The sequence below is a fragment of the Myotis nattereri genome, assembly GCF_964212035.1.
Source record: "Myotis nattereri genome assembly, chromosome: 7".
NCBI classification, from domain to species: Eukaryota; Metazoa; Chordata; class Mammalia; order Chiroptera; family Vespertilionidae; genus Myotis; species Myotis nattereri.
The window spans coordinates 22,781,902-22,795,300 of NC_138082.1; the positions used below are offsets into that span (position 1 = coordinate 22,781,902).

Genomic DNA, 13,399 nt, shown 5'->3' on the forward strand with positions numbered 1-13,399 from the left:
CAGGCCCAGCCGGGACAGAGTTTCCATCCTCACTGTCAGCTCTCCCTGCCCCCTGCCTACCTTTCAAAAACCCAGAATCACCAGTCCACACTCAGCCAGTTTATTAAAGGCAGAGAGCTTCATCGGGGTCCTCAGGGGAGAAGCTGGGAGACACCCCAGTTCCTCCTCTCAGCTCCCCCCTTTCCCAACAAGTCATCTACAGCCCAGCCCCTGGACTTAGAGGCAGGCCTGGCGTCAGGCGACTGCACTACATAAATATTGAGGCCACAGCTTGAGTCAGCAGTGTCAGGGGCAGGAAGGGGTGGCTCTGAGGGCACCTCCCGCGGGGCTTCTCCTGAGCCTGAGCACCCACAAAGCCAGAGAGCAGGCCAGTGGGCTATCCTGGAGTCTGAGGCTGTGGCCAGCCAGCCCTGTCCAGGGAGGCTGACAGGTGGCTCCGGGTAGTTGGGGAGAAGCGCCCCCAGGCCAGGGTTTTGGGGTACAGGGTGGGTTTCAGGTGCTGTTGCCCTGTTCCTGCTCAAAGAGCAGCATGGCGAGCTGGGTGCGGGAGCCGAGGCCCTCCAGCACACTCTGGCGACAGCGATGGTACAGGTCCTCGCTGAGCCGTGCGCTGCACGTCTGGGCCCGGTAGTGCTGCAGCAGCGCCGGCTCCACCGCCCGCAGCACATGCAGGCTGGAGAAGCGGAGGAACAGCTCGTACACGTCCATGCTCTCCAGGAGCTCCTCCTCCTGCTCCGAGGCCGCTGCCAGCTGCCCTCGGGCCGCCACATAGTCAGAGTTATAGAAGCAGGCCTCACTGGCCGCCTGGCGGTCAAAGTGGCCCGTGTCTCGGCCCAGCTCCGGGGGTCCCGGGCCCTGCGGGGGGGCCACGGCTGGGTGGAAGGCCTGGAAGTGCATGGGGAAGAAGGCCTGCCAGCCGGAGATGGCGTGCATGCGGCAGCGGTTCAGGAAGTCAGGCGTGAGCACCGTGTCCGGCCCAGCCAGCAGGAACAGCGTGTCCAACGGGTGCTTCTTGGAGAGCAGATCCATGAGGCGCAGTGGTGAGGGGGCGGCTGTCTGCACACTGAGCCAGGGTACCCGGGCGCCGGGGAAACGTTGCTCTAGCTCTGCCACGTGGGCCTTCACAGGGGCGAAGACATCTGCATGGGCTGCCCGCTGGGCCTGCCGTGGCTCATACAGCAGCAGCAGGGCCAAAGCGGCTGCGGCATCGCCAGGCTCCAGAGCTGCTGTGGCAAAGGCCTCCAGGAAGCCAGGGGCCAGGTCACGCTCCGCCGCGGCCAGGGGCAGTAACACAGTGAGACGTGAGGCCTCGGTGACGTAGGGCACAGGCAAAATCTCCACGCGGCTCAGTGGCCGTAGCAGCTGCACCCGGTGAGTGAGGGGCCGGCGGCCACCCTGGGGGGTCAGCGCCTCCAGCTGCAAGTCCAGTGTGTACTCCATACCCCGAGCAGGATCAAAGCGACGGTAGCCATTAATCAGCTGCTGCTTCTGGAGCTGCAGGACTGGGTGGTAGCGGCGGTTGAGCTCCTCCAAGGCTGCCCCCAGGACATCGGCCACATCGGCCTGATCAGCCCCACGCAGAGGGCAGCGGGGCGAGCCATCGGCACAGGAGAAGGCATGCTGCTCAGTGAAATAGTCCCAGCGCAGCACCTCAAAGCGGGAGGCTGGGCGGGACGGTGCTGGGATGCCCACGGGCCAAGCGGCTGCTCGATCCCCATCAGCTGCCAGACGGCTGGTGTTCTGGATCTCCCACTGGGTTGGAGAAACAGACTGTGAGCAAGGCAGAGACCCCAGGGGCCAGCTGGGGGACTGGGCAGACGGCAGGTGCCACTCGGGATGGGTCCTGTCCCCTGCCAACGTCTGCCTTCCAATGCCCCTACTTACCCTTTCCCCAGACGGAGGCAGCCTGAGAGCCAAAAGGGGGGTTTCTGGAGGGGCTTCTCAAAATGGACAGAAAGAAACAGGGATAGGAGGCAGATGTGTTCTGATTCTAGTGCTCATAGTTTATTTCCCTGGGATCTTGAAGACCTCACAGGACCTGCCACCCTACCCCCGGCCCAGGTCATACCTGCAATTCCTGGATCTCCTGGTATGTGCGTTCCAGCTCAGCTCGGGCAAAAGCCTTGTGCAGCTGGTACATGTGCACAGGGTCACGCACAGGGTAGGCGGTCAGGGCGCTGCGGAAACGAGGGTCCCCCTCCTGCACAGACTCCCCAGGACTCAGCTCCAGGTAGCTATAATGCACTCCCTGGGGAGAGAAAGAGTAGGGGTCCATAAAGGGAAGAATGATGGAACAGCCTCTACCCCTCACCTCCTAGTGTGTGTCTCATTTCCCCACCCTATGACCTGTTGTGGACTTGCAATCAGAATTGTGGTTTTAAGTACCTTAGCTGGTTGTCAGCTTGTGTGTGACCTTGGTCAAGCCTCTGCTAGTTCATCTAGGAAATGGGTATGCGTCCTATCTCAGGCTCAAATAAAATAATAATTGCCAATACGGAACACCTACTATGTGCAAAGCTCTCTTATTTTTCTTCTAATCCTTATAACAACCCTGAGCAATAATTGTTTCCATTGGTATGGATGAGGATACTGCCACTCAGGAGATTCAGTAATTTGCCCAAGGTCATAGGGATAGAAAAGGGCAACACTGGCATGGAAATCCAGGCCTGTATCTCCAACCACCCTTTGCCTCTCAGGGGAGTACACAGCTCAGATAGGAGGCACCAGCGGGGCGGCTTATTTTCTCACCTCGTGGTCACCAGTGCAGCCCACCCCTGTGGCATCCAGGATGCAGCGCCCCAGCCACTCATCCGGACGCGCACTGACGATGTCGTTGCGGCAGCCTTCCAGATGGGGGCGCAGCTGCTGCAGCAGGGTGCGGGACAACAGTACCCCAAAGCCTCCGTGGCAGTAGCGGCCTGGGGCAGGCTCTCCACCGATGAAGTCCTGGGGCCGGCCCAGATAGAGGTGGGCAGCAGCTGCCAGGCTGAGGTGGCCAGCTAGGCGCACCAGTCCGTGGGCCTCGGTGTAGGTGGTATCAGGTACAAGGAAGAACCAGTCAAAGTCGTTGCCGTGCTGCTCCAGCAGGTGGCGTAGTGCCAGGTGTAGGTGGCCAATAGGCCTCTCCTCGCCCAATGTCACCACAGCCATGCCTGGTGGTGCCCTACGGCCCCGAGAGCCTGTCAGGAACACCACACGCTCTAGCCGGTGCCCCAGTGTGCGGTTCATGGCCACACCCATAGTGGACAACGTGGCCTGTGAGGTCAGCACTGCCACCAGCAGCTTCTGCCTGATGCCCAGCTCTGTGCTGATGTAGCGGGTCCTAGGGGAGAAGGCACAAGCTTATCAAAAAGACAAGGAGGCCCTGGCCAGTGTGGCTCAGTGGATGAAGCGTCCGTCTGCAGACTGAGGGGTACCGGGTTCGATTCCAGTCAATGGCACATGCCTGGATTGTGGGCTTGATCCCCATTAGAGGGCTTGCAGGCGGTAGCCAATCAAAGATTCTCTCTCATCACTGATGTTTCTATCTCTCTTTCCCTCTCCCTTCCCCTGTGAAATCAATAAAAGTAAAAAAAAAAATAATAAAAAAGACAATGGGGCCCTGGCCAATGTGGGTCAGTTGTTGGAGTTGTCTCTACACCAAAAGGCAGCAAGTTTGATTCCCAATTAGGGCACATAGTCAGGTGGTGGACTCCATCCCCAGTCAGGGCGCATGTAGGAGGTAAACTGGTTGACGTTTCTCTCTCTCCCTCTCTTTTCCCTTCCCTCCCTCCCTTCCTCTCTCGAAGATCAATATTTTAAAAACATTTAAGGAAGACAGGAGGCAGCATACATAGGCTTCCGCAGGCCATGTCCTCTCTGGGCCTGTCTCCTCACCTATGAATAGGATGAGAATAACATGTCTCTCCCAGCTGTCATGTGAACTTAAGTAAAATGTTAGTCTTGCCTACATAGTGCTTTTGGGAGATGGTAATATCCATGCAGATATGAGAGATATATTGTGGGTCTGATTCCCTGTTTCACTACTTAATAGTTGTGCCCTTGAGCAAGTTATTTAGCGTATCTAAGCCTCAGTAGTCACATTTGAAAAATGGGGTTGACTGTATCTACTTAAAGCACTTAGGCAAATGCTTGACCTATAGGTACTCTACACACCGTGTGCACAGTACTTATTTCTATATAAATATGCCATTATACCACAAACACAGCACAGAAATGATGTAATGGAATATATGGCTTAGGGGTACATTGAGTGTGTTTGGGGGAAGGGCAAGTTGGAGCTCAGGAGTTCCAGTAACTTGCCTTCCATAACACAGACCGTAAGTTGCAGAACTGGAATTTGAACTCAGGGTTGCCTAGGAGAATGACTTCAACTCCTGGGGAGGCATTAGTGGGATGGCTACATCATTTCTCTCCCACAAACCTCATCACGAGGTGTCCCACCCAGGAACAAGAGATACAGGTAAATCCTAGTTTTATCCTTTTTCTTTCCCTCTCTCTCTATAAATGCATTTTCATACCAATCATTTCTCTAAAACCAACAGCCAGCCAGGGAGCTCAGAGGAGATTTGGGTGACCAGGGAGTGGAGCCGGTTTAGCACAGCGCCTACCGGGTAGGTTCAGCTCAGAGAGGGCCTCAGACGGCTCCACGGCCGGGGAAGCAGGGCCATCGGAAGTTATCCGGCCCAAAGACTTCCTGGCCGGCCAGGCTCTTCCTTCCGGAGCCTGACCCGGCCCCGGCGGCGTCCCGGGAGAGCCTGTCCCGGCCGGTGCCCAGGGGTGGAGCTGGCGGGGCTGCTCCCTACCTGACGGCCTTTTTGGCGGCCTGGCCCGGCTGTGCGGGGTGGTAGGGCAAGACGCGCGGCTCCCAGTCCTCCCCGGCGCCGGCGCCCGGCCTCTCGCGCTCCGCTCCGTGCTGCACCGAGTTGGGCCGGCGCGCCGCGTTGGTGTTGCCTCGCGGCGGCAGCTCAGAGTCCCCGGGTTGGGGCGGCCCCGGGCCGCACGGCTCCTCCACCCAGGTGACGCTGAGCAGGCTCAGCGTGAAGCCCAGGGAGATGCCCACGGCCACGGGCCCTGCGGGCCGCAGCACCGACAGCAGCAGCGATGCCCGCATGGCGCCCGGACCGCGGGCCCCAGCCCGGGAGCAGCCCCAGAGCAGCCGGAGGAGGCTCCGAGGGGGCGGGACCGGGGAGGGGGCGGATCCGGAGGCCCCGGGCCAAGCGGCTGGCCCGCTCCCACCCCGCCGAGCAGAGCTGGCGGCCGAGCCGAAGCCACCGGCGCCGCGCTCCAATCCCGCTCCGGCCGCCGTTCAGGATCGCGCAGGGTCTCCGCTTTCGGTACGGAAGCCGCCGCCGCCGCCGCCGCCGCTGTCCGACGTGTCACTGCGAGGGCTCCGCCCCCGGGGTGGGGTCTCGGACTCCGGCTACCGGAGAGGGAGGAGAAGGGGGAGGTGAAAGGGGAAGGACCCCCGGAAGTGCCCCCTCCTCAGTGAGCAAGAGGGAGACGCCGGGGGCGGAGCCCCCTACCTCCCCCCGGCGTGGTTGGTGCGTCCCGGATGACGTCAGAGGCAGCCCGCCCCGGCCCGAATGATGCGCCCGCGTGACGTCAGGAGCCGAGGCCGGAGCTGTCCATCAGCACCAAAGGCCGCGGGCGGGCTCGGGGCATGGGGCCGCGGCTCTGGGGCGGCCCGAGCCCTGCTCCTGCTCCTGCTCCTTTCCCTTCCCCAGGCCCAGCCCGAGGCCCCGGACGCCGCGGGACTGGCGTGCCAGCCGGTGCTGGAGGCGGAGCGGCGCCGCCGCGCAGAGACAGGTTCCTCCGGCCCAGCAGCTCCCTTCTCCGCACGACGGACTTTTCCTGGACCCCAGGCAGCTGGGGTCTCTGGCGCCCAGCACCCCTGGACCCTCTGGCCTCTGCACAGCCTCTTTCATTCAAAAGCTCAGGTCGCTTCCAGCCCAGGTAGATTTTGGACAATCCCAGATTTAGCCGCCCACAGACGAGTCTCCTGGCTGCCTCCTCACTGGCAGCACACTGCCCTCATCTCCCCCCAACCAGTTCCCCTTTTGACTTCTTCATTCTGCCCCCTCCAGTCAGACACTTTTGTTCCCTTTGTCTTTTGTCCCCCAATTAGCGATGCTTCTGGAGCTGCCTGATGTGGGCACCACTCCTTTGTCCAGCGTGTCCTTGCCTAGGTCTCCCACTCCCATTCTTGCCCATCCTGGTGGAGACCCAGGACTCCTCCTTGACTCCAGCTTCCTCTCTGTCAGGCTGACCTGGGAGGGTGACTCCCTTTCGTTCCTAGCACTATGCCAGGCACTGTGGCGACACTGCGGTTCCAGCTCCTGCCCCCTGAACCAGATGATGCCTTCTGGGGTGCACCCTGTGAACAGCCCCTGGAGCGCAGGTACCAGGCACTGCCGGCCCTCGTCTGCATCATGTGCTGTCTGTTTGGAGTCGTCTACTGCTTCTTCGGTGAGACCCCCAATTCATCCCTCACCTCGGCTCCCCATTCTCTCCCTATTTTCCTGCTGCACTCCAAATCTCCTCCAGAACTTCACCACCACCCCCACCACCGCCACCAAAATTAGCATGAATAACTCCCTTTTCTTAGTTTCTTTCATACCACATGTTCCTATATCATCTAGACCAGTGGTCACCAACCTGTGGTCCGTGAGGTCCGAAAGGTTGGCAACAGCTGATCTAGATCCTAGAAAACACAAATTTTTTGAATTAGGCATGCTTCAATTTGAACCTGGCTTTGTACCTTACTAATTGTGATGCTTTGGGCATATTAACTTGCCTTAGCTCAGTTTTCTCATCTGAACAGTGGGAATAATATGTTTTTATTGATTTTATGATATTTACCTCACATAGAGTTGTTGTGAGAATTAGTAGGGACTCAATAAATAATAGCTATTGTGGTGAAGATGTGTTTGGGTCACTGTTCTAGCTAGACACTGAAAACAGTTAGCAGGGTGATTAAGCATGGTCCCTTCACACAGAGTATAATGGGGGAGAGACTTCTGGAATATTCACACCTTGATACATATTATAGTTTACCCTTGAATAACATGAGGGTTTGGGTACAGTCGAAAACCTACATATAACTTAAGTGGGTTCTCAGCATGCACAGATTCCCAACCATAGATCCAAAATACTGTTTTCAGTCTGCAGTCAGTTGAATCTGTGCATGTAAAACCTGAGTATATGGAGGGCTGACTGTATATTTATTGAAAATATTAATGTATAAGTGGACCTGTGAAGTTCAAACTTGTGTTGTTCAAAGGTCAACTGTAGAGTAGGCTAGATAGTAATCATACACATGAAGATCGCCTACAATAATCAGGCTCCAATAATCAGGGTGGCTGTGAACAGTTGTGCAGGATGCCTACTATACAAGTGAGTTGAGTTCATAGGCAAGTGGGGCCTGAAACCCAGCTCATGCTCCACTTGCCAAACTCTAGGCCTTGGCACAAGGCTGCTTTGCCTAGAGGAAGGCGTACCTTTTTCTTCCTCTTTTGTTGTTGTTGTTAATATGTTTTATTGACTTTAGAGAGAGAGGAAGGGAGAGGGGGAGAGAGAAAAACATTGATGTGAGAGAGAAACATTGATCAGTTGCCTCCCACATGCATCCCAAACAGGGATTGAACCCACCAGCTGGGCATGTCCCCTTACCAGGAATCAAACCAGCAATATTTTGATGCATGGGACACTCAACCAACTAAGCCACACTGGCCTGGGTGGCACACCTTTTTCTAATTTGCACAAAGGTGCCAGATAGACTAGTGGAGTAAGTGCCCAGTGACTCTACAGCTAGAGTTGCAGAACTTCAGAGAGGGGAGCAATCTCTATTGGTTGGAGGCCCAAGGAAAGCCTCCAAGAGGAGCATTATCAGTGACTGAAAGAAGTGTAAAGGAAGCTTGGAGGTCTGGGTTCTAGGCTTGGCAGAGGTGGGGTGAAACTTGTGCTCTGATGCCTCTACACCTCCCCACTAGCTTGGCTGGGTAGTAGGCAGGAATGGGAGCCAGATGGTCCTTTTCTTTCCACCCCCAAACTCTTGGCTGAACAATTGTAGAGTGGGCAGGAGGTAGTGCCCCTCTATGGGTTCAGGATACATTTGGGCCTCCAAGGAGTCTGTGTTACCTCACTCCCTCCCCTACCCAAATCTATACCCATACCCAATCCCTCTGCAGTTGCTCAATACACCCTGACATTCCCTCTCCTGTGCTTTCCTGCCACCTTACCCCTCTTGGATGCCCCACTCCCAGGCTCTTGGACTCTGAACCTTGTGTATGCCCTGCTTCTCTTTCTGACTCCAGAACCTCCTGGATTCTAATGCTTCCCTTCATTCCCAGAATTGAATCTTCTCTTTGACCTTTTTTGTTGGCTCTCCCTGACCCCTTCACCCCCATCTTCCCAACTGTTCAGGATCAGCAAGTCCCTCACTCTTCCGGTTATCCTTAATGGACCCAAATGGCCCTATAACCTCCATTTTCCTGGAACTCCACAACCACTATTTCATCCTATAATTCTCTTTGAGTCCCTATGAGCCCTTGTAAGCCCTAGTGACCCCCTCCTCCAGCTACCTCATCACCGTTTGTCCCTCTGACTCCATTCCCCGAACTATTGCTAGGAACTCACTGCCTGATTGCTCCTCCCCCACCAAGATCTAGATAATCCCATTTCTCTGGCCTCAACATTACCCTCTCTCTGAAACCCTTTAATATTCCCAATGATTCCATGTCTATCAATCCCCCTGACCTGCAGAGGCCTCATCTCCTGGAACCAGTCCCTAATAACCCTGCTTCCCTTTTCTCTTTATAACCTTTTAATGATGCCATATCTCTGAAGCCTTGTGACCCCTGCAAGACCTCATCTCTCAAATTCTTTCTGACTTCCAAATACCTCATCTCTCTGAACAATCCCCCCTCATAGACCCCAATGACTCTATTGCTGATCCCCTTGTGACCCAGTGACCTATTTCTCTGACCCCCATGACTCCAACGACCCCAATGACCCTATCACTGATGCACTCTTGAGTCCAATGACCTATCTCTGACTCCTCTAACCCTCAAAGACCAAATGTTCATCTCAATGTCTGTCTCTCTGTTTTCCAAGTGACTCCTAGTGACCTATCTCTCTGACCTCCCTTGACCCTAGTGGCCCCATCACTGGTGCCCTCAGGACCCCAATGACCCCCAATTTTCTTACTTTAGTATCCTGCCTCTGGTTCCCCTGAGATTTCACGTTCTGACCCCTCCACCCCTTGCCTGCAGCCGGGTGACCTCACGTTGGCCCCTCACTGGCGCCTGTTCCCCTCCAGGTTACCGCTGCTTCAAGGCAGTGCTCTTCCTCACTGGGTTGCTGTTTGGCTCGGTGGTCATCTTCCTGCTGTGCTACCGGGAGCGGGTGCTGGAGACACAGCTGAGTGCCGGGGCGAGTGCGGGCATCGCACTGGGCATCGGGCTGCTGTGCGGGCTGGTGGCCATGCTGGTGCGCAGCGTGGGCCTCTTCCTGGTGGGGCTGCTGCTCGGTCTGCTGCTCGCTGCTGCCGCCCTGCTGGGTTCCACCCCCTACTACCAGCCGGGTTCCGTGTGGAGCCCTTTGGGGCTGCTGCTGGGGGGCGGCCTGCTCTGTGCGCTGCTCACGCTGCGCTGGCCTCGCCCGCTCACCACTCTGGCCACCGCTGTGACTGGTGCTGCGCTCATCGCCACTGCCGCTGACTACTTTGCTGAGCTGCTGCTGCTGGGGCGCTATGCGGTGGAGCGGCTGCGCGCCGCCCCGGTGCCTCCTCTCTGCTGGCGGAGCTGGGCCCTGTTGGCGCTTTGGCCTCTGCTCAGCCTGATGGGCGTCCTGGTGCAGTGGCGGGTGACGGCCGAGGGGGACTCCCACACGGAAGGTGAGAGGGCAGGGACCAGGGTGGTCATAAGAGAAGTGGGGGGCGGGTGGGCGGGTGAGCAAGTGGGGAGTGGGGGGAGAAGCTGTGCCCACCAGCAGTGGAAGGCCTCACTCAATAGGGTTAGAGAGGTGAGTCGATCGTGGTCTGGGAAGGTAGATAGGACCTCAGTGGTACTATTCATTCCACAACGACGTACGGAGCAGCGGCTCTGAGCTAAGCCCACTCCAGAACTGGAGATACAACAGAGACAGAATAGAAGAGGTCCCTCCCTAACAGACATGCAAACAAACAAGATAGTTCCAGTTGTGCAGAGTGATATGAAAGATATGCAGGGTAATATGAGTGACCTTCAGAGGCTATTATAGACAGGGTGCTCAAGGAAGGCCACTTGGAAGAGGTGACGCTTAAGTGGAGCTCTGCAGAATAAGGGGCCAGCCCGGCAAAGAGCTAGAGAAAAGGGAATAGCAAGAGTGGGGCCTGAGAAGGGGTGGGCGTGGCTTGCTGAAGAAATGGGGCTGGACTGTGGAGACTGAGGGATGCTGATTATGTGGGCCCTCTGGGCCATGATGAGGACTCTGGGTTTTATTTATTTATTTTATGTTTTCTATATATTTTTTTAAAATATATTTTATTGATTTTTTTACAGAGAGGAAGGGAGAGAGATAGAGAGTCAGAAACATCTATGATAGAGAAACATCGATCAGCCGCCTCCTGCACATCCCCCACCAGGGATGTGCCCGCAACCCAGGTACATGCCCTTGACCGGAATCGAACCTGGGACCTTTCAGTCCGCAGGCCGACGCTCTATCCACTGAGCCAAACCGGTTTCGGCTATGTTTTATATTTTTATTGATTTCAGAGATGAAGGGGAAGGAGAGAGAGAGAGAAACATCAGTGATGAGAGAGAATCATTGATTGGCTGCCTCCTGCATGCCCCACACTGGGGATTGAGCCCACAACCCGGGCATGTGCCCTGACTGGGAATCGAACCGTGACCTCCTGGTTCATAGGTGGACACTCAACCACTGAGCCACGCCAGCCAGGCTGGATTTTATTAGGAGGGCAATGAGATGCTGCTGGAGGCTTAAAGCAGGGAGGACATGATCTAATTTAGCATTTGGGATGTTCACTCTGGCTGCTGAGTGAGAAAACACTGGGGAAGGCAAGTGTAGAAGGGAAACCAGTGAGGAGGCAGCTGAGGTTGTCCGGTAGAGGGATGATGATGGCTGGTCTTGGTGAGTCACCTAGACCTCAGGGTTGGGAGAGGGATGACAGCTGAAGAGGGGTACCAGAAGTCTAGGAATCTTCCATAAAGACCTTCAGAAATAAAGAGCAATGGAATTCCCATCTGGGAGGTGGGAGACCAGGAAAGGAAAGGGAGGGGTTACAGATAAGGGGAATCTGGAAGCCCTGGGCCATCAGGTAGGAAGGGTGGAGATGACACATGTGGACCCCTGAGACTCTTCTCTGCCCATCCCTTCACAGTGGTCATCAGCCGGCAGCGACGACGTGTGCAGCTGATGCGGATAAGGCAGCAGGAAGAGCGCAAGGAGAAGCGTCGCAAGAAGAGACCCCCAAGGGCTCCCTCCAGAGGTTCCCGGGCTCCTCCAAGGCCTGGGCCCCCTGACCCTGCTTATCGGCGCAGGCCAGTGCCCATCAAACGCTTCAATGGAGATGTCCTCTCCCCGGTGAGTACTCCGAACCCCTCCAATCCGAATGGGGTCAAGGGAGTGTGTAAGCTCCGTCCAAGCAGGACTGGGCTTTCCCCAGGGGCTGGGCACTGTCTAGAACAGCCGTGGGCAAACTACGGCCCACGGGCCGGATCTGGCCCATTTGAAATGAATAAAACTAAAAAAAAAAAGACCGTACCCTTTTATGTAATGATGTTTACTTTGAATTTATATTAGTTCACACAAACACTCCATCCATGCTTTTGTTCCGGCCCTCCGGTCCAGTTTAAGAACCCATTGTGGCCCTCGAGTCAAAAAGTTTGCCCACCCCTGGTCTAGAAGGCCTAGTGTTTGTCCACCCATCATAACCCCTGCACCAGGAGCCTGATGGGCCCAGCGCTGGGATGGGGGAAAAGTGCCTGAGTAAGAATTTTAACTAAGTATGGTATGGGGTAGGGTCTCAGGGCTAGACTATGAGTGTGATGAGGTCCTGGGACTGCAGCCATCTGGGGTGAGTCTCAGGCTTGTGGGGGTGCAGGGAGAGGATGTCTGCCTGAGGTGGCTCTCAGGGCAGGGGTCTGTGGCTGCACTCACACCTGTGTTTATTCTCCCACAGAGCTATATCCAGAGCTTCCGGGACCGGCAGACAGGAAGCTCACTGAGCTCCTTCATGGCCTCACCCACAGACATGGACTATGAATACGGGTCCCGGGGACCACTGACAGCCTGCACAGGGCCCCCTGTGCGGGTATAGCAGTCTAGCTGCTCCCGCCCACCTGGACTCTGTGGTCACCAGCTCTGTTAGCTTGCGGAGGCCTGCTGGGCCACCACCCAGCCCACCTCGCCCTGTAGCCTATGGCTGTTTCTCTACCCTGGAAAGGACTGGCCCGGCTGCTAGAAGGGAGGACCTGTCTCGGGCTATGCCTGGTCTGAGGGAAAGCCCTCTCCCAAGGGCATCCTGAGGGACGGGGGTGTGAGCCCCTTTGGGGTGTGCTCAGGGTTGTGAGTGTGTCACCTGTGTGTGCGTGTGCATGAAGGGGTGGGGTTGGAGGGAACACTGGGACCCTTGCCTTAGATTTCTGATTGGTAGGGCTTCTGCAAGGTTTGCCCACCTCCTCTTCCACTGCTGGGGTCCCATGGGCCACTCTCCTGCATGTCCAAGTGGGGGAGGTCTGCCTTCTCCCTCCACTGCTCTGCCTCTCAGCCAGATTCATCCAAGGCTTCTTGTCCTGCTCCACTGCAGCACCCCTCACCCTGGTTCCCTGTCCTCTGCAAAGCCACCAGCCCGAGGGCAGTGACAGAGGATGGGGGTGGGGGCTGCTGCTCTGGGCTGGGTTGGGGAGGGGGCCTGGGGCTAAGGGGGCTTAAATGCACGATGCATGTCTGGTGTCTGTCATTGCCACCCTGGACACCTCATGCTTCTGTCTCCCTTCGCCCCACCCTGTTTTACATCTTTTATAAATGTGCCAAACTGTGGCTTCTGCCAAGAGTAGTGATCTTCGGTGGCTGGCACGTCCATGGGCCAACTTAGAAGCATTGTAGTTCTTGGTCCCCTGTGTCACTCACTACACAGGGTCCTCCAGGCCAGTTCTGCCCTCCTTCGTCATACAGAGTGCCAAGGAAAAGGGCTACACCACTTTTATTGTTTTTCAACACCTCTAGTTCCCTGCCTCCCATCCCTGCCCAGGGTAAGGGCATGCGCCTTCCAAGCTGTCCGAGGGCACCCGCCTGGCCTGGTTCGGTCCTTCTAGCTACCTGCAGAGGAATAACTCCGCGTGGGGCTGGGGAGAAAGTGGGTACCACCATCCTCCCTGGCGGAACCTGGGCACCCACA

The 13,399-nt window shown here is 56.6% G+C and overlaps 2 protein-coding genes across 3 annotated transcripts; one reads left to right on the forward strand and one right to left on the reverse strand.

Moving 5' to 3' along the window:
* Window positions 1–84: 84 nt before the first annotated feature.
* On the reverse strand, window positions 85–5,382 carry CHPF (chondroitin polymerizing factor). Its single transcript, XM_081095186.1, has 4 exons — window positions 4,806–5,382; window positions 2,749–3,322; window positions 2,069–2,248; window positions 85–1,752 (listed from the first exon to the last, which is right to left on the reverse strand). Exons 1-4 carry the CDS (start codon window positions 5,111–5,113, stop codon window positions 493–495), a joined length of 2,322 nt encoding a protein of 773 aa, XP_080951312.1. The 5' UTR covers window positions 5,114–5,382; the 3' UTR covers window positions 85–492.
* A 224-nt stretch (window positions 5,383–5,606) lies between these two features.
* On the forward strand, window positions 5,607–13,050 carry TMEM198 (transmembrane protein 198). 2 transcript variants are annotated; one of them, XM_081095189.1, is made up of 5 exons: window positions 5,607–5,955; window positions 6,264–6,468; window positions 9,320–9,895; window positions 11,381–11,583; window positions 12,182–13,050. In XM_081095189.1, exons 2-5 carry the CDS (start codon window positions 6,303–6,305, stop codon window positions 12,317–12,319), a joined length of 1,083 nt encoding a protein of 360 aa, XP_080951315.1. In that variant the 5' UTR covers window positions 5,607–5,955; window positions 6,264–6,302; the 3' UTR covers window positions 12,320–13,050. The 2 variants fall into 2 exon arrangements, with proteins under 2 accessions (XP_080951315.1, XP_080951316.1); XM_081095190.1 differs by having other exon boundaries at window positions 5,859–5,955; window positions 6,299–6,468.
* The last annotated feature ends 349 nt before the right edge of the window (window positions 13,051–13,399 follow it).